General features: G+C 46.8%; 1 protein-coding gene across 1 annotated transcript in view; it reads right to left on the bottom strand.

Moving 5' to 3' along the window:
* The window catches only part of smg1 (SMG1 nonsense mediated mRNA decay associated PI3K related kinase), a 35,722-nt gene that overhangs the window by 16,319 nt on the left and 46 nt on the right, over nucleotides 1–19,357 (bottom strand). The window contains exons 1-44 of the mRNA XM_087810177.1: nucleotides 19,185–19,357; nucleotides 17,761–17,888; nucleotides 17,343–17,495; nucleotides 17,146–17,282; nucleotides 14,701–14,759; nucleotides 14,423–14,636; nucleotides 14,225–14,350; nucleotides 14,090–14,162; nucleotides 13,914–14,011; nucleotides 13,505–13,678; nucleotides 13,046–13,267; nucleotides 12,870–12,971; nucleotides 12,111–12,401; nucleotides 11,913–12,043; nucleotides 11,693–11,854; nucleotides 11,422–11,540; nucleotides 11,269–11,356; nucleotides 11,065–11,166; nucleotides 10,853–10,993; nucleotides 10,565–10,782; nucleotides 10,299–10,498; nucleotides 10,070–10,231; nucleotides 9,850–10,004; nucleotides 9,650–9,783; nucleotides 9,046–9,357; nucleotides 7,152–7,287; nucleotides 6,940–7,090; nucleotides 6,755–6,875; nucleotides 6,439–6,681; nucleotides 6,075–6,226; nucleotides 5,828–5,963; nucleotides 5,153–5,297; nucleotides 4,932–5,070; nucleotides 4,657–4,875; nucleotides 4,407–4,587; nucleotides 4,184–4,345; nucleotides 3,545–3,759; nucleotides 3,333–3,487; nucleotides 3,047–3,269; nucleotides 2,178–2,654; nucleotides 795–1,040; nucleotides 600–738; nucleotides 420–529; nucleotides 3–221 (exon numbers count right to left, since the gene is read on the bottom strand). The exon at nucleotides 19,185–19,357 is cut by the window's right edge and continues 46 nt beyond it. Of these exons, the coding sequence (XP_087666303.1) occupies nucleotides 3–221; nucleotides 420–529; nucleotides 600–738; nucleotides 795–1,040; nucleotides 2,178–2,654; nucleotides 3,047–3,269; nucleotides 3,333–3,487; nucleotides 3,545–3,759; nucleotides 4,184–4,345; nucleotides 4,407–4,587; nucleotides 4,657–4,875; nucleotides 4,932–5,070; nucleotides 5,153–5,297; nucleotides 5,828–5,963; nucleotides 6,075–6,226; nucleotides 6,439–6,681; nucleotides 6,755–6,875; nucleotides 6,940–7,090; nucleotides 7,152–7,287; nucleotides 9,046–9,357; nucleotides 9,650–9,783; nucleotides 9,850–10,004; nucleotides 10,070–10,231; nucleotides 10,299–10,498; nucleotides 10,565–10,782; nucleotides 10,853–10,993; nucleotides 11,065–11,166; nucleotides 11,269–11,356; nucleotides 11,422–11,540; nucleotides 11,693–11,854; nucleotides 11,913–12,043; nucleotides 12,111–12,401; nucleotides 12,870–12,971; nucleotides 13,046–13,267; nucleotides 13,505–13,678; nucleotides 13,914–14,011; nucleotides 14,090–14,162; nucleotides 14,225–14,350; nucleotides 14,423–14,636; nucleotides 14,701–14,759; nucleotides 17,146–17,282; nucleotides 17,343–17,495; nucleotides 17,761–17,888; nucleotides 19,185–19,249 (7,335 nt within the window). The 5' untranslated portion in view covers nucleotides 19,250–19,357. The remainder of the gene's footprint in view (nucleotides 1–2; nucleotides 222–419; nucleotides 530–599; nucleotides 739–794; nucleotides 1,041–2,177; nucleotides 2,655–3,046; nucleotides 3,270–3,332; nucleotides 3,488–3,544; nucleotides 3,760–4,183; nucleotides 4,346–4,406; nucleotides 4,588–4,656; nucleotides 4,876–4,931; nucleotides 5,071–5,152; nucleotides 5,298–5,827; nucleotides 5,964–6,074; nucleotides 6,227–6,438; nucleotides 6,682–6,754; nucleotides 6,876–6,939; nucleotides 7,091–7,151; nucleotides 7,288–9,045; nucleotides 9,358–9,649; nucleotides 9,784–9,849; nucleotides 10,005–10,069; nucleotides 10,232–10,298; nucleotides 10,499–10,564; nucleotides 10,783–10,852; nucleotides 10,994–11,064; nucleotides 11,167–11,268; nucleotides 11,357–11,421; nucleotides 11,541–11,692; nucleotides 11,855–11,912; nucleotides 12,044–12,110; nucleotides 12,402–12,869; nucleotides 12,972–13,045; nucleotides 13,268–13,504; nucleotides 13,679–13,913; nucleotides 14,012–14,089; nucleotides 14,163–14,224; nucleotides 14,351–14,422; nucleotides 14,637–14,700; nucleotides 14,760–17,145; nucleotides 17,283–17,342; nucleotides 17,496–17,760; nucleotides 17,889–19,184) is intronic.

The raw sequence follows: 19,357 nt of genomic DNA on the forward strand, positions 1-19,357 counted from the left end.
ACCTTGATCTCAGCCACTCTGGAGGAGAAGAGCGAGCGAGTGATCTCTCTCTCCATCTCACGCTTGCTCTGCTTGCTGTCGGCCTGTTGACCTCCGCCCCCGTAGACGGCGCCGGCGAAACCCACCTCCCCACCTGCAGTCCAGTCCACCAGAGGGTCGTACACGAAGGCCTCCAGCAAGGTGAGCAGAGTCTCCCTCCCTCGACGCATCATCTGAACCACCTGAGGACCACATCTGTCGTCAGCCACAGATCCAGAAAACGCTGGATTTGTTGCACATTATTTTCAGATTTTCTTATTTACTTGCTTCTGATTGAAGTTTTACTTTCTACAGTTACGTGAACTTCTCTTGAACCCAAACCTTTGAGCTTCATTGGGCTCCTTACTGGTGACAGAACTTCATCTCCAGCCGAGTCGTACCTGTTCGCAGGACAAGCGGAAGATTCCCTCCACGCCAGTGACTCCCAGAGCCGTCTCGATGTTGTGGGTCATCCTGAACGGAACCTTCTCCGGGACCCGCAGGCTTTTCCCTGCAGACACAGACGCGTCACTCGGAGCCACGAGGACTTCATCTCGTGCTCCTGAAGTCAATGTTCAAACCTTTTTCGAAGCAGACGTTGTAGTCGATGTGCACGACCTCGCCACTGGTCATATCGATCAGCACGTTGTCGAGGTGACGGTCCCCGAGTCCGATGATGTACCCGACCATGGACATGACGGCGGTGGACCTGGCGTAGGACTGGAGGGAACAGGCGTCAATGAAAGCCAGAGCTGTGGAGCGGGAAGGATCCGCACCTGCGTGACTCTCCACCACTCGCTGGGCGTCGTGCAGGAGCACCACAGCTCTTTGGCCAGCAGGTTGGACGGCGTGGCCTCCATGAGTTCCTTCAGCACCTCCTTCATGACGCCCAGGGGCCAGTCCCGCCGCGTCACGTCCAGACTCAGACCCACGGCCTTCAGAGCCGGACCGATGCGGCTGTAGTAGAGCTCGCTGGGTCGCGGCACCAGAGGAACCGGCTGCTGCTGGAACGAGTCTTGAGCCTGAAATGAAGACTCACATTAGGACTGCAGGTAAAATACTGTATCTTCCGGACTATAAGTCGCAGTTTTTTCTTCATAGTTTGTCCGCGACTTATACTCTGGAGCGACTTATGTGTGAAATTATTACCACATTATTATATCATTTCACATGTTATTGTCACACTAAACCACCAGAGGGCGCTCTAGGCCTGTGTTGATCATTTCCACGTAGAAGAGGAAGCATCTTCTACCTCCGGAGTTAGTTAGTTGTTTAAAAGTGACACGAGGATGAAGAGTTATTTGGAGTTACACGGATGGTTTGGTAAACTAGTTAGTTATTGATGCTATAGTTCTCTGAATAACTCTTCATATGTTATGTTAACATACCAGGTTCTCACTTCATGTAACGGAACATTATTCTGTTGTTGCCTCTAGTTTTATTTTAATCTTTCAAGATCACATGTCTGTTCTTGGATTTTATCAAATCAATTTAACCCAAAAACACGACTTGTACTCCAGTGCGACTTATATATGTTTTTACTTCTTTATTGTGTATTTTATGTCTGGAGCGACTCGTGCTCCGGAGACACTTATAGTCCAGAGAATACGGTAATGATAATTATTTCACCCCTAAATAATTACTCACCGATTGTAGAATTTACTTTGATTGAATTTAACATGAGAATGAAAAATGTTTTGATTTTAATGTAGGGCTGAAGGATCTTCTCGATTCAAAAGGTGACTTTACGCGTGCATTAAAAAGAGCAAAAACTACGTTTCCATATTCCATTGGTGTAGACAAAACTGTCGGTGACTTAAAACACTCAAACTAATTCGTTTTATTGTGATATTTAAAGTTCTCCGGTGTGTTGCCGTTATTTAAGGATGTTACTTTTACAGTTCAAAAGTGAAAAGCATTCAATTAATTATTTCATTGAACCGTTTTTTTTATAAAAACATTGCTGTATGTATTGGCTATTGGAAAAAAACAATTTCCCGAAGGAGACCTGCTGAGGATCAATAAAGTTTTACCTGACCTTAATATGTTGATTCTATCACACGTTGTGTTGATCACACGTGTCATTGTATAGCATGAGCAACAAATAAGTCACTGAACTGCAACATTGGTTAAAATAACAATAGAACATGCACTCCTACCTTCTGGGCCTGCAGCACGGCGTCTCTCTGCTGCCAGCGCTTGTAGAGTCCAAACAGAGGCGTGGCTCCATCCACCCACTGGATCAGGCCGGAGCGGGTTCCCAGGGGAGTGACGGAGTAGTGGCGTGCGTGGAAGCGCGGCTGTTCCTGCTGGTTGATCTTGGTGAACATGGTGTTGACTATGGACAGGAACTGCATGATGCGCTCGTCCAGGTGCAGATCCTCCAGGCCCTTGAACAGGTACGGGTAGTTGCGTCCGTCGGAACCCTGGAAGAAGAGCTTCTTGGGTTTGGTCTTGGTGGGCAGGATGGTGATGGTGTTGCCGACGCTCTGGATGGTGACGGTGTCGTACACCGACACCACGCCGGGCAGCGCCATCTCGGTGGCGCTCATGGCCGCCAGGTGAGGACTGATCTCGTCCAGGTGAAGCAGGTAACTGGTCCGCTTCTGGGCGCGCTGCTGCAGGCTGATCATGATCTGAGACGTCACAGAGTTTCTCGTTGAAGGACATGAAGTCGTCGTCACAATATTGATGATTGTTTTTCTTAAATTCAAATTTCAAAATGAGAAAATGTAAAAAAAATAATCAAATACCAATAATTATAATTTTGTTCATTTCAACATTGAAATGTGTGCTATTTTAATTTAATACATTTTCAATAAAGTGGTTTAATAGAGTCACTAGACAGAACCAACCGAGCACCGAACTACTGGATCAAACCTTCAGCCACTCATGTGAAGAGCTGCTCAGTGCTCGATTGGATGAGTCTGGCAAGAATATTACTTCAACATTTCTATTGAATTTAGAGAATGAAAATGTTCCAATTACTGGAGTTATTGTTTCCAAACGGAATGTTTCTAATACACACCTGCTTGAAGGGAAGCCAGCTGCTCGCTGGGTTAGCCGGGTTATGCGGGTTCTTCAGGCGCTCGATGGCGGAGTTGATGTTGTCGCCGTACGTCTGCTGGAACCAGGTTTCATGAGGCGTCTCGGCCGGAGCCGCCGTGATGCTGCAGACGTGCTCCAGAGCGAAGACCACCGGACGCATCAACGCCGAGTGCTTCTCTCGCATGATGGCGATCTTCTCGTCCCTGCGGCGAGGAAAGAAGGCGTGTCGACGAACGGGATGGTTTCGGCGCCGAGTCCGTGCTCACCTGCGCAAGGTGTTGTTGCTCTGCACCCGCTTCACTTCGTCCTCCAGCTGCTGGATCCTCCTCAGGACGTGCATGTGCTGCTGCTGAAGAACTCCCAGCCACAGCTCGTCCCACAGCAGCGTCACGCGCCGCAGCTCTCCCACCAGCTGCTGCACCTGAGACACACCTGGACGTCAACCTGATGCTGCAGGTGAGCGCCGAGAGTCACTTACCTGCAGCACCATGGTGGGGTTGGCCAGAGACAACTTCTCCACGATCTTGCTGTAGCAGTCCTGCATCATGGCCTGGTCTTGACTGGAGCAGAAGGTTGCCAGGTCATCTGGAGGCTCTCCTGGCTGGGTGCGCTCGGGGTGTCCATCCCCTACGTCGAGGCCCTCCTCCTGCATGCTGCCCAGGAAGGTGGGCAGCGCCGACGGAAGCTTGTTCCCTGAGAGTTCATGGTGTCAAGAGACAAACATGATCATCCAAAATAAAATGTATTGTTCACATTTATTCCCGTTAATGACGTTCATTTTATTGCACGAGTACATTTGAAAAAGGTTGTATTTTAGTCTTTTAACTTCATTTATTTTCTACTCACCCTCATGTCGACTAAAAAAGGCAACATGAGGAGTTTTTCAGAAAAAATGAAAGAGGATCCAGACAAACAGTTGCCAGTCTTTCAGCTCCTGCCTGAAGCGGTTTGGATGGTTTTAAGACAACCGAGCTCCAGTCGCTACATTAAAATGAACAAACATTTGTCTATAAAAAGAAAATAATCAACATGAGTCGACATGAGAACATAAAGGTTGCTAGAAATGTGACAATGTAGTCAGTATGTATCCATCTCAGGTGATGCTCCAGCATCTTACCTGAGTTCTGAGCTTCTCCTCCGAGGGACAGCGAGCCCACGATGGCGGGGTAGAGGATCAGATGCGGCGAGTCTTGAGCGACCCGACACAAGAGGCTGCAGATGCTTTGACGGATGTACGCCTCTGGATGGTTGAGGCGGGAGAAGAGCTGGGGCGTGATACCTGGAGAGCAAATGTCTTGATTTCCTCTCGATCTCCAACCGTGGAAACCGTGTGGACAAACCTCGCCAGGGAGCGGTCGGCGTGGAGGCCAAGCCCAACTCGAGCCCCTCCCTCAGCTCTCCGGCATGTTTGACAAGCAGACGAAGAAGACGGAGCGTCGCCATGACGATCACGTCATCGTTGCTCTGCTTGTTGTTGGGACAGGAGAGCAGGAGTTTGGGGTCGTCTTCATCGATGGGGACCTGACACAAGAGGAAGATACGTTTTTAACTCTCGACTTCCATCAACCGAGTAGGTTTAGAGAAAGTCACCTGTCCAGCGTTGAGCTTGAGGAAGGTGAAGTAGGCCTGACAGGAGATCCTGTAGAGGCCAAAGATGCGGTCCACGACACACCTCCAGACCCGGATGAGACCGTCTGCCACCGACGGACCGGCGTCGGACAGCCAGGGGCACGAGGCGGTCAGCTGCCGCCAGATCACGTCCACCATGTCGTCCTCGTCGTCCTCCTGCTGCAGAGCCATGTCCTCGTCCTGCAGGTTCACGGGTCAGTGTCACCGACACCAAAGAAACCTTGAAGAAACTCCACCTGGATGCCAGTGGGGCGACACATGGCCTGTCCCAAGATGCTGAAGATGGTGTCTTTGTCTTCTTGACTGGTCGCTGCTGGAAGAAGATCCTCGATCTCCTTCTTTTCACTGGGCAGCAGAGGAAGCCCCTCCCCTTGACTGGAGGTCAAAGAGTGTTTTTTAGGAACATCTTCTGGTGAAACCTTCTTTCAAAGAGAGGACGGATCAGATCTCCACCCACCTTGCATTATCCACCACCTTCCTGCCCCAGCGATAGGCCCAGCTGGCCAGGGCCGCCCAGGACTTGGCCACCTCTGGAGCAAGACTCGTGGAGAGCTGGTAAAGTTGACCCAAGACGAAGTCCGGCTCGCCTACACCGACACTCACTGTGCAACAGATCATCAGCATTTCAAACGGTCAGAAAAACTTTATTCCGTTTGTGAATATCAAACTCTGCAGAAAAAAACTAAACAATCCGTTAACAATAATTTAAAATTTAATTCTCTATATTTTTAATCTGAAGCCTTTTAAAGTCAATACAAGACGTTGATAGAAGAGTGGCGTCTCACCAGACTCATCCAATCGAGCACTGAGCAGCTCTTCACATGATCATCTCCTCGTCGAGTGATTGAACGTTTGATCAAGAAGCTCGACAACATTTTCTACTCGCTGGCGACTGCATTACACCAACAGTTTTGAATCATTATTACTATCAATTAAAAATAGTTTTATAAAATGTATTTTTGAATTAAACCCTATTTAAGAAATGTATTTTTATTTTTTTAATATTTCAATTTTAAATATTTTAAAAAGGTAAAAAAAACAACAATAATTTTTTGTTAAAGTTTCAACATTAGAATGATGATCAATGCACGGATATCCGTCCATACAGGTGTGTGTGATGTTGACGGCTCACCTGAGGTCTCCGTGACGATGTGAGGGATCCCCTGGTCGACCAGGGGGAGCTCCAGCAGAGCACTGATGTTCTGGCAGAGAGGAGACATGTTGGCCGATACGGTGGACGAGTTCACAGCCGTCGCCTTCTTCGCCACCTGTTGACAGAGAATCTCCATGAAAGGCACAGGAAGGAGCGTCTGAACATGTTTTCAATACTTTCAATCTTAAGTCTCACGTCCAAGAACTGATACAAACGATGCAAGAACCTGTTTGAGCTGAGGAATCATGTCCTTCCAGTCGGCGAGCAGCCACTTGCACAGAGTCAGAAGAGAACGACAGGCGGCTCCTTCGTTCTTCCCCACGTGGCAGTAGGACAGCGCGGCCTTGCTCAGCATCTCCATGGCGCTCAGGGACTGGCCTGTACCAACAAACTGGCTCATTCCGGTTGTGTGGACACGTCACACACATGCATCAACTTCTAACAAGAGTCGTTGCATTAAATCAAAGGTTCCTGCAGCTTCATAATACATAGTTAAATTTGTAGCACTGTGTGAAAATAAAAAACAAATCTGTTAACCTGGCGATCCGTGATATGACGAGCGACTACCGTTCCTCACGGTCATGGCCTACCTGAAGTCCTCAGAACCTTTGCCTTCTCCATCTGCAGCTCTGGTCCCCACTTCTCCCCCAGCGTTCCCTCCAGGGTGAGGCGGTGGAAGGACTGGACCAGGTCGTCGCTCTGCTCCTCCTGCGTTGCGTCGTTGCAGCGACTGAGGAGGCGAGACGCCAGCGTGATGTTTCCCTTCTTCCTGGCGAACTTGGCGGCCGTCAGGCACAGCTCGGTCAGGTGTCCATCGATGGAAGGGGTGGAGCCTGAGCGGGGATTGGATTCAAATTGACAGGTTCTCAGACACTTTTCATTCAGAGAGGAACGGAGAACACAAACCTTGCAGCTTGTTCTGGAGCTGCCTCTGGAACATGGTGTACCGGAGCGCCTGGAGGAAAGGTTGCACGTCCTGCTGCTTGCAGGAGCTCAGAGCTTCGCTGTACAGAGGAACCACACAGTCCTGGAGGACCACGACCAACCGTCAGGTCACATCAACACACGAGCGGCTCCAGCGAGGCGTGTACCTCTTGACCCGTGAGGGTGTTCTCCAGGCTGGCGGAGCAGTGCAGCTGCAGGGTGGGTAAGGTGGGCAGAGCGCCGGAGAGCGTGAGCGTGGAGAGGCGGAGTGGACCCAAGCAGATCCTTCCCGTCTGTTTGAGGCAACGTACCAACGTGCTGAAGACCAAAATCATGATTCAGGCTCTGATGCATAGCATTACGAGGACCGAGGTCTTACTCTGGACTCGTGGTGGACCTCTGGTCCTGCTCAGCTTTGGTCATGGCGCAGACGGCGCTGCGCAGGAGCTGCACCTCGATCGCTCTCTGCAGTTCTGTGGGATCTGGACTCACTGAGGGCAGGAGCCGCTTCAGATCTGAAACGCACACGAGTGGCTTCAAACTGTGAAGGAGCAGCTCAAACATCTGAACCTCACTTGTTAATATGACACCCAAGAGAAGATTGACACTGTGAAAAATCCCTGATTCAAAGAATCCCTTTTATTTCATTTGTCTTTTTTTCCAGTTAATACAAAATATTTTTACATTATATATGTGTATTATTTCACATGGTGTACATTGAAATAGAAATGCATTTATAATAATAATCCTATATTTGATTGTATATTGCTGTGTCTCAAATCGCATACTTGTGTACTCAAAGTTAGTATTTATAGTGCATAAGTGCGTCTCAATTCTTAGTATGTAAATGTAGTGCTTCATACTCACTAGATTGTCACTAAAACGCCCACAAAATTGAGTATGAATCGATGGACACTTTCTACACTAAACAGCTCCATCTCATTGATGTTGTAAACGGAATATATATACAATATATAATATATATATATTCATATGCTTCCAGGTGTATTTTCAGCAGCAGGAGGATAAACACGTCTTCGCTGCTGATACCAGTTTAAATATCTCGCGAACATTTCGATTCTCTTATTTTTTTTTCTTTATTTTTCCAAACTTGCAAAACGTGCTGCCAGCAGGTGTCGCTAGTGTTCCTGCAGCTGCTTGAAACATCGTTAAATAGAAGTAGAAGAAGAAGCTGTCAAGTAATTTCCTGTTAGTTTTTAGCAGCAGAGTTTGATTTGAGACATACTATCTGTGGAGGATTAGTTACTAGTTAGTACGTACACTATCCTGATGATACTAACTTCTAGTATACTAAGAGAAGTATGTTTGAGACATACTATCTGTGGAGGATTAGTTACTAGTTAGTACGTACACTATCCTGATGATACTAACTTCTAGTATACTAAGAGAAGTATGTTTGAGACATACTATCTGTGGAGGATTAATTACTAGTTAGTACGTACACTATCCTGATGATACTAACTTCTAGTATACTAAGAGAAGTATGTTTGAGACATACTATCTGTGGAGGATTAGTTACTAGTTAGTACGTACACTATCCTGATACTAACTTCTAGTATACTAAGAGAAGTATGTTTGAGACATACTATCTGTGGAGGATTAGTTACTAGTTAGTACGTACACTATCCTGATGATACTAACTTCTAGTATACTAAGAGAAGTATGTTTGAGACATACTATCTGTGGAGGATTAGTTACTAGTTAGTACGTACACTATCCTGATGCATACTAACTTCTAGTATACTAAGAGAAGTATGTTTGAGACATACTATCTGTGGAGGATTAGTTACTAGTTAGTACGTACACTATCCTGATGATACTAACTTCTAGTATACTAAGAGAAGTATGTTTGAGATACTATCTGTGGAGGATTAGTTACTAGTTAGTACGTACACTATCCTGATGATACTAACTTCTAGTATACTAAGAGAAGTATGTTTGAGACATACTATCTGTGGAGGATTAGTTACTAGTTAGTACATACACTATCCTGATGATACTAACTTCTAGTATACTAAGAGAAGTATGTTTGAGACATACTATCTGTGGAGGATTAGTTACTAGTTAGTACGTACACTATCCTGATGATACTAACTTCTAGTATACTAAGAGAAGTATGTTTGAGACATACTATCTGTGGAGGATTAGTTACTAGTTAGTACGTACACTATCCTGATGATACTAACTTCTAGTATACTAAGAGAAGTATGTTTGAGTCACAGCACAGGATAATGACTGCTGGTTAAACTCACCCAGCTTGTCTCTGCTGCTGGCCAGAGAGTTGTAGTCTTCTCCGGGCAGCAGCTCCAGCTGAGCGCCACACTCGGCCAGGTCTCCCTCCTCGAAGCGACTCAGGGCCTGGATGTAGTTGAAGTCGGCCCTCAGGTTGACGTTGGAGGCGCTGCTGGAGTTCTGCTTCATGGTGTTGACGCCAGCCTGCCACTCCTTCACGGCCGCCCAGTCGCAGAGCGCGACGTAGCACTGGCAGGTCTTGTTGGCCAGGAGGTTGACCACCTCAGGGGAGCACTCGCTGGACTTCAGCAGCACAGTCTTCCTGCTCTCGCCTGCACAGGTTTGCATTTAGACATTAAATCCTCAGCCGACTCCAAATACATGTCGTTGATTTGATGTTTCTGCATCATGTGACGTGTATTTAAACTATAGTTTGTTTCCTTTAAACAGGTTGTCACCAGAATTTGATGTAAAACAGAAGCTTCTAACCTGGACAATAATACAGCAATACAAAAAACATCATTTCTAAACTACTGCAGCCAGTATGTAGTTTTGTTTTCATTATTATGAACCTTTAGATAATGAAAGGGAAGACATTTAAAAATGTAAAATAAGAGTCCTCACCATTGCTGGAGTGCTTGGGGCTGCTGGTGTTGCTGGAGATCTTCAGCAGGTAAGCTTCTGAGCTCTTGATGCTGCAGTCGAGCCCCGTGACGGCCGAGAGCTGATCTTGATAGTCCAGAGCCGCCTTCTCGTATCTGCAGGGCGGGATGGAAGGTGAGCCGCACGTCTGACGCTTCAGATACTCTCCAGATCCAACTCACCTTCCCTCAGCCTGCAGAGCCACTGAGGACATCCAGCTGAAGCTCCTTCCTGTGGAGCTGAGACACCAGGCTGCGAGACCCTGGATGGCTTCAGGGCAGCGCAGCTCACACAGAGCTTCTGCCAGCAGCGTCAGGGGCAACTCCAGCTCTGGACCCTGGTGACGACACACGCTTCCATTTAATCAACGCCGTCTTCTTTCTCCACCGAAATTTCACTGACCTGAGCGCTGCTGTTTTTTATTTCGGTCAGGAGGTCGAAGCCGTGTCGAATGGTCACGGCTGGTTGGCCGGACAGGAGGCCGACCCTCATCAGGGCCAGACGGATTCTTGTCAACCAGTCTTGGCACGTCTGACGGTTGGTGTAGAAAAAAGTCCTGATGCCCTGAATGGAAACAAAAAGCTTAAATGATCTCAAATGTGAAGCTTGACAGCCTGGCGTGACGTCGAACCTTTGGCGGGGCCGTGAGCGCGTTGGCGCAGCCCTCGTAGGCGTTGTACATGAGCTTCTCCAGGTTCTCCAGATACTGCAGAAGAAGAGCCAGCCGGAGCTGGTTGGAGTGGTGACCGTCTCCGTCCCCACCAGGGCCGGCCCACGCCCCCACATCCTGCTCAGGATTCAGACTGAGGGCGGCCAGGTTTCGGATCATCCCTGGAACGAGACCATGTTGATTTAACATTCTGACGTGTCTGCTGGAGACCTTTGATCTCAACTAACCCTCGATGGTCTGGAAGGTGTCCTGCGCTCGTCCGAGGGGCGTCCGAAGTTTGGAGAGCACAGTGAACTGCGCGGCCTCCCACACGGCCCACTGCCACAGCACCACTTCGGTTTTCAGAAGCGCCCGCGGCACGACGCCGCAGCGCCCGCCGTCTGACCCGCCTCGCTTCTCCAAGCGCTGACAGCTGTGGTACAGACGCTCCAACCACGGGTCTTTGCTAACGAGTGCAAGGACAGCGGTTTTAGCTCAACACGGGACAGAGGCGGTCTCAAGAGTCGTGCACCTACCCTCCACGCTGGAGGACTCCGTACAGGATGAAGCTGATGAGGTCGCTGAAGTCCTGCGGGTGGAAGGTGCTGCTGGGCGCTCGGCTCATGTGGTGGCGGATGGCCTGAGAGATCTGACTCATCTCCGGGTGACTGTGGTTACTTCAGACAACGTTGAGAAAGCGAGATCATACAGAAGCTGCACATGTTGGCCACCTGTAAAAGACTCGTACCTGAGAGACACATCCAGCGGGATGGACCTGAGCAGCTTGCCATAAGCCTGTCGAACCTTCACAGCAGAGTGGACCAGCTGGACCCGGCACACGTCCACACATCTGCCACACATTACAAATAATCAAAAACAGTGATTTCTTTTCTTTATCAAATTGACATTTTTCCTTAAGAATGATGACATGCGTCAGTCTTTAAGAATCTACCTCTGGAGCAGCTCAGTGGAGAGCGATGAGGAAAGGACTTGTAGGCTGCAGCAGGTCTGAAGGCAGATGGACTGGTCTTCATTCAGAGCTGCTCCGAATAAGAATGGAAGGAACATTAGTGTCGTTACACATCGACGAGGACATTGGACTCACCGTTTGAAAGCAGTCCCCTGCAAAACTTGCTGAACGAGGGTAGGGCGAAGAGAGGACTGTAGGTTTCTGATTTCTTCATCAGGATGGAGATCTCCTGAGCCCAGGTCAGCAGCAGCTTCCTGGAGCATCAACAGCAGGGTTGGAAGAAATACTTGAGATAAATGGCTGAAATCGTTGTCATTTCGACTTCACTAGCAAAAATGTTTGATCCGTTTTCTAGATCATCGACAGCTGCAGCCTCACAAACGACTCCAGGACATGACAGTCTGACCTGGCCTCGGGGTAGAGATGCTCCTTCACCAGCAGAGCGCCCAGAAGATTGAGCAGGATGTTGAAGTGTTTCTTGGTCGCCGTGGTGACGGTGCTGATGACTGCGCAGTCGAACAGCGAGGGGGAGGACGACGACAAGCTCGAGGAGATGAAGTGGTCGTGTCTGTCAAGGAGCGAAGGCGTTAAAACACTCTTATGCGACGCGAGCTGGAGCACATTACCTGGTGCAGTGGGAGTAGAGGGTGTAGAGGACTGCGTACTGGATGGCAGGATAGAACACAGCCAGGTCAGAGTGGACCAGCGTCAGGTGGTGACTGAGCAGTGAGAAGACGGTGGGAGACAGAGCCCACATCTGAGGCAGAAGACGAATCCCTTAAATCACAGCAGAATCACAAGAGATCCTTCAGTGAAACACTCACCCCGATGAGAGAGTTCTTGGTGTTCCCGATGGTAGTGAGCGTGCTCAGGTTGAAGATGAGGGTGAACTGGGCCTTCTCCAGCGGGATGGAGAGCGAGGAGAAGACCGGGTGCTGGATGCTGAGGAACAGTTCGGCGGGGGGCGGGTTTTTCCTGGTAGGCTCCAGGGTCTGCAGGATGCTGGCGAGGGCACAGGCCATCTCACCCAAGACCATCTTGTAGGCAGCCTCAAGGGTAGGAATGTTCTTGAGGCCCAGAAGCGCCTGGTAGACGGCGTACACGGCTGACATCACCTGTCAACAGGTGTGGTTAAGTCAGGAGCAGAGACCAGACTAGGAACAACACGTGAATCAAAACAGACGAGGCATGAGCAGCTTGAATATGGAACCCCAGAGGTTCAGAGGCGACTACACCTCTGGGGTAACCATGACCTGCATGCATGAGAACCTTCACGGACCGGTTGAATACGGTAGTAGAGCGGTGCCATCAGAAGATTGAATAGTTAACATTTGAAGTGTTAAAAGAATGTAAAAAAAAAAAGTCTTTGTATTTTAATTAATGTTTTTTGTAGCCTTTTATATCCAACATAAATAATAGTGCTAACAGACAATAGCAGAGAGTATGGAGCTTCATGAGAAATAAATGATTGTAATTCTTAAAAATAAATATTATAATGGAACTACAAGTTAAAGTTGTAAACCATTCAATATTCTGAGGACATAAACGTCCATAGGCTTCATAACATCAACACATTCACGCACTTCTTTTTCTCGGTGAAAACGCAACTTCAGCAACGGCGACTCTGGCGCCAACAACTTCTCCACAAACGATGCCGGCAACTTTGTGTTGACCTGGTCCACAATCTGAAACGAGACACGTCCACATCAGACCCTGGATGGAGGCGCTGGTTCTAGCCTGGTTCCGTGTGGGTTCACACCAGCGTGAGGAGTCTCAGCACCGCCAGGTTGTAGTCGGTGCCGCAGGCTCGGCAACAGTCGAGCTGGTCCAGACCGTACTCCAGGATGGCTTCCATCAGTGGACCGACGGGCTCCATGCTGGCCAGCAAAACTCCCACACACTCGTTGCCGGCAGTGAGAACCGCCTCAGAGAACTGCACTTGCTTGGCTGTGGTCACGCAGTTCAGAACTCGATTCAGAACCTTTAGAGGGCGCAGGAGGGCACAATGCAGTGGCCATCAATGATTTGTTGAACAGTCAAGGACTTATGGGGAGGTTTTTTTTAACATGTGATCTTATGATTCTGGAGGAAGTTAAGCTACAAAGCAAAAACTTAAGTTCCTGAAAGTGAAACTTGAATTCATATAAACCAACAATGAAATTAAAGCTCCATGTTTTCCACACAAAAAAGGCTTGAATCAATCAACAGCAAATCTCACGTCCGTCACGTAGGCCTCAGTGATGGGGGGTCCTCTGACGGGGCTGAACAGCTCGCCGATGCTGCGGACCACCGTGCTGAAGACCCTCAACAGAGCCGCCAGCTTCGGCAGCAGCACGGTGGGGGAGGGGATGTCCTCGTCCTGCGTCTCGCCCGACCCCACGTGGCTCAGGTCCTGAGCACAAGACAGCGAGTGGTGAACTGATCAGAACTTGTTGAAAACAACATTTTAAATGAATCACCTTTATAGTCATGTTTTGTGCATATTGTGTGCATATGATATTTTAACATATAATCAGACCATTAAATTACAACTTTAGCTTCAATATCCTTCAGGAGATGAAATGGTTCTTCAAGTTTCTATAGATTAGATCAGACCTTATTGACGGTGTTCTTCAACATGGTCCTACCTCGGCGTACGCTTCCATGTCCTCCAGGAACTGACCCAGCAGGGTGGTGGAGAAGCTCAGATCTGCCACCCAGAACTGCTCCAGACTCTGTAACCAGACTGATGGGAAAAGAAAGCTCTTTAGAAACGACAGCGTTGAGACGTCAACTTTCAGGATACATTAATGCAACCACGCACCCGACACCTGCTGGGTGAGCGCCTGCTTCTGGGTGTGGTCGATGTGCCAGCCCACCAGGATGTCCACCGTGTCCTGAGGACAGAAGGACAACACTCTGACCACTGCTTCTATGAGGCGCTGTGACGTGGACTCACTCTGAAGTTGGTGCTGAACACGTGCGGGTAGCCGCGAGCCACCTGAAGAATACACTTCACACTCTGACAGAGCAGCTCCGGGGTTCCCACTCGCTCCAGGATGGACTGCAGTTTGCTCATCACCAGCTGAACACAACATAATCCCCCGTAAACTTCCACACGTCGAGTCCGAGGAGGCATGACGAGAAGATCTTTGACCTGCATGACCGGAGAGAAGGACTTCCTCTCGCCTGCGGCCTCCAGCGCTCGCTGCGTCGCCACCAGATATAACAGTTTCACTTCGTCGCGAGTGCTGGACGAGAACTTGAGGAAGATCCACTTGAAGACGCGCTCGGCCTCGTAGCTGAGGACCGAGCACAGCAGACCCAGGCACGCGGCCGCGTCCTGACGCAGCTCCCACAGCAGTTTACTGCTGCAGGACCAGCACACATGAAAGACTTTAGTCACACGAGACACACCAGCAGACAAACTTTTACCTTTCGTTTAAAATATCGTTCAAGGTGTTGAGGATGGTGTCCAACTGTTTGACCAGGGTCTGTGGGAGCAGATACACACATTTAGAAACATTGAATATGGAAGTCAACGACTTCATCCAGTAGTTTTGCCTCCACTGGGCTTTCATTGATCTCACTAGGGCTCATCTCTGACACCGTTGAGGTAAATGTGGCTTCAGGCTGGTTCAGCTACTAAAGCCTGGATCACAAGACTAGAGAGAGTGCTGACCCTGCTGGGGAAGTAGTGGTGGAGTTAGTATTAAAAGTAGAACGAGCGGAAATAGTTTTAAAGTAGAAGTTGAATTAGTTGTAAAAATAGAAGTAGTAGTGGAAGTATTAGAGGAATTATTAGTTAAAGTAGAAAAAGTGGAATTGGTAGTAAAAGTAGAAGTAGTAGAAGTTTTAAGTAGAAGAAGTGGAATTAGTAGTAAAAGTACAAGTAGTAGTATTACTAGTAAAAACAGTACTGAAGGTAGTAGTTGAATTAGAAGTAGTAGTATTACTAGTCAAAATAGTACTAAAGGTAGTAGTTGAATTAGAAGTAGAAGTAGTAGTATTATTACTAGTCAAAATAGTACTAAAGGTAGTAGTTGAATTAGAAGTATAAGTAGTAGTATTACTAGTAAAAACAGTACTGAAGGTAGTAGTTGAATTAGAAGTAGAAGTAGTAGTATTACTAGTCAAAATAGTACTGAAGGTAGTAGTTGAAGTAGAAGTAGAAGTAGTAGTATTACTAGTAAAAACAGTACTGAAGGTAGTAGTTGAATTAGAAGTAGAAGTAGTAGTATTACTAGTAAAAATAGTACTGAAGGTAGTAGTTGAATTAGAAGTAGAAGTAGTAGTATTACTAGTAAAAATAGTACTGAAGGTAGTAGTTGAATTAGAAGTAGAAGTAGTAGTATTACTAGTAAAAATAGTACTGAAGGTAGTAGTTGAATTAGAAGTAGAAGTAGTAGTATTACTAGTAAAAATAGTACTGAAGGTAGTAGTTGAATTAGAAGTAGTAGTAGTATTACTAGTAAAAACAGTACTGAAGGTAGTAGTTGAATTAGAAGTAGCAGTATTACTAGTAAAAATAGTACTGAAGGTAGTAGTTGAATTAGAAGTAGAAGTAGTAGTATTACTAGTAAAAATAGTACTGAAGGTAGTAGTTGAATTAGAAGTAGAAGTAGTAGTATTACTAGTAAAAATAGTACTGAAGGTAGTAGTTGAATTAGAAGTAGAAGTAGTAGTATTACTAGTCAAAATAGTACTGAAGGTAGTAGTTGAAGTAGAAGTAGTAGTATTACTAGTAAAAACAGTACTGAAGGTAGTAGTTGAATTAGAAGTAGAAGTAGTAGTATTACTAGTAAAAATAGTACTGAAGGTAGTAGTTGAATTAGAAGTAGAAGTAGTAGTATTACTAGTAAAAATAGTACTGAAGGTAGTAGTTGAATTAGAAGTAGAAGTAGTAGTATTACTAGTAAAAATAGTACTGAAGGTAGTAGTTGAATTAGAAGTAGAAGTAGTAGTATTACTAGTAAAAATAGTACTGAAGGTAGTAGTTGAATTAGAAGTAGTAGTAGTATTACTAGTAAAAACAGTACTGAAGGTAGTAGTTGAATTAGAAGTAGCAGTATTACTAGTAAAAACAGTACTGAAGGTAGAAGTTGAATTAGAAGTAGCAGTATTACTAGTAAAAACAGTACTGAAGGTAGAAGTTGAATTAGAAGTAGAAGTATTACTAGTCAAAATAGTACTGAAGGTAGTAGAAGTAGGTCAAAGTGGAAGGAGTTGAAACATGAGTTAAATCCACGTTGGAATGAACAGTAGAGAAAGAGGAATAAAACAAGGCACAGGTGTCAACCTGGTCCAGAAAAAAGCCAAGACGGTGCAGGTTTTGGATCCAACCAGTCCAGCACATATAGTTGAACCAATCAGGCGCCTGAAGACAGTAATCAATTAATTGTCAGTCAGGTGTAGCTTGTTTACGCCGACATCTGATTGGTTAACTCATGTGTGCTTGACTGGTTGGAACAAAAACCTGCACCACCCTGACCCTTTTCTGGACCAGTTTGACAGCCCTGAAATAAGGAGTGAAAGTGATAAAAGAAAGCTAGAACATAGCCCAGCATTTTGGAAACAAGCTGAATTGATGAATGTTTGAACGGTTTAAAATGGATAGAAATTGTGGGAGGAGAAGCGGCACAAAAGTTTAGGTCAGAAGAAATCTGGATCTCAATTGTGCGAACGCTTCCCAGCATTCACACAATAAAAGCTTCCCAGCATTCACACAATAAAAGCTTCCCAGCATTCACACAATAAAAGCTTCCCAGCATTCACACAATTACTGGACTATGTTGCCTAAACATGGGCCTCGTCTTTGAGTATCACAGCCTCACAAACGTCACGACTGTAGCAAACGTTCCTTCAGATCCACAGTCTCACCACTTTGCTCTCGCTGTGGCTGATCAGGTCCTTCAGCTGTCTAAGGGTTGCCAGCCTGCGGTCGCGGTCGTCCTCTCTGGAGACGCGCCGCAGGAGGTTGGCCAGACGGGACTCCTCCGAGTGAGCCATCCCTCGATCTGAGAGTCCAGAGGTGAGAGGTCGGCGGCGACATGAGTGAAGACAGGCCGAGAACTCACCCTGAGATTTCCTCATGTCCTTTGAAGCTAAAGCACGGTTTCCATGCTGAAAAAGGCTTGAATCCTCCGTCACGTCATTGGGCCTCAACTCTTGCCCCAGCGACTTCCAACCAAAAGTAGTATCACAGACACCTGGACCAGCTTCATATCCACCTGGAGGACACAAGGCTTGAAGTTTAAACAGCTCCTTTTTCAACATCTCTTCAGAACTACAATGCAGGTGTGACCAGTGGTGACCTCAGCAGCTTCTAATGCTCACTCCTGACCTTCACCTTCACCCCTGACAATACCAACAGAACATGTGAAAACAAGGTCTCAATTCTATGTCAAGTGTCTTATCATAACAAAGTTATCTCAAGACACTATACAGTTGAAGTAAGACTATAGTTAAGGAAAAACAGATCAACAGTCGTCTCACCATCGTCCTGAAGGGCATCAGCAGCAGCGAAGGCATCGCTGGGCACGACTGGCAGGTCAGGGCAGCTGGAGGGCAAAGTGCCATAAAAGGCTACTGAGCCGAGGTCTTGAGAGTTCACGTCGTCCTGGCTGGACAAGACAACAACAACACACACAGACAAACATCAGGAGAAATCCCATCAAGACTGAGCGTCTCGTGCCATTGACTTGACAAAAGAGTAGAAGACCTGATGCAGCAACAGGACCTCATGCTCCATAAATATAAAGAAACAATTGTGAAGGTGAGAGTTTTCAATGTGTCATTTGAGTCTAAAAGTTATGCCACTTCATATCAATCATTATTATCATATCTTCATATCATTTTTTAAAAACAAACAATTTCCAATCATAGTCAGTGTAACTTAAGTAATAATACACAAGTATATTATCTTTAACTACAGTTTTAATGTATTATACATAAAAGCAAATGTCCAGTAAAGTTGAGTCAACTATAAATATAATTCTTGCTTCTATTTTTTTTTTTAAATAACGCAGCTGTTTGCGATTCTTCTGGTGTTCCCTGGACTGACGTATTTCACACCTGAAGATGGAACCCGTGAGGCAGATGTTCTACGCTGTGGTTCCTCCCAGACTGTGGATCTTCGACCTCAGAACCATCAACACTTAAGACTTTTGTTTTTTCACCTGCTTCTCTAGCAAAACACTACTGATGGTCCTTCAGATCACGAGGGGAAACTAGAGCAACTTTTATACGCGGTGGAGGAACTGTCAGGAAACAATGAAAACGACACTAACAGTGTCGTGTATAGTATTATTAGCACAAGGATCGACCTCTGACCTCTGTGTTGGAAAATAATTAACTATGGTGTCAGAATGTGGAACATTGTACTGAATAAGTGTCATTGGATCCAAAGTCATCAGAGAAGCTTCATTGTTTTATCCAACGTCTTTAAACAAGTGTATTATAGACTTTAGATGAACATCTATGGACCTATAGATTCTATATGCACGTGATACTGGGGTGTCTTCCCCACGCCGAGCCGGACACACTTCGCTCTCTCCACAAACGGCTTCACTTTCACTGAAAGTTCCGTCTAGAGACGAGTTTGTGTCGCTCAGAGAAGGAACTTGTTATGTTGGCTAAAGCTAGTGTGTCATGTTGCTGTCAGTGTAGCACACGAGCTAACGATGCTAACGCTTGGCGCCCCGTTCGAGCGCTTCTTCCTTCTCGGGTCAACAATCGTCGATATTTGTCGCAACGGTTCTGAGCTACAGAGCCGACTGGTACCGCTAACCGTGTCCAGTCAACGCTGCGAATATACATCTGTACATTCGCTCCCATGTGGCCATGAGTTCAGGAGCGAAAAGGCCTCACGCCAGACCACGGCGCGCGGTACTTCACCCGCCCCGCGACAGAGCACTCACCTGGGCTGCCAGTCATTCCGGTGAGGCTGCAGTTTGAGCCGAGACCGCAGGACTTTACGGCTCATTACCTTGTGGAGAGCTGCATGACCCGCCGACAGCGGTGAGCGGTGTCGCCTCTGACTAGTGTCTCAGCAGAATGTTTGGTGGAAACATTTGTTAGAAACTCGTTGTTT

The sequence above is a fragment of the Callionymus lyra genome, chromosome 15 (assembly GCF_982586985.1).
Source record: "Callionymus lyra chromosome 15, fCalLyr1.hap1.1, whole genome shotgun sequence".
Taxonomy (NCBI): Eukaryota; Metazoa; Chordata; class Actinopteri; order Syngnathiformes; family Callionymidae; genus Callionymus; species Callionymus lyra.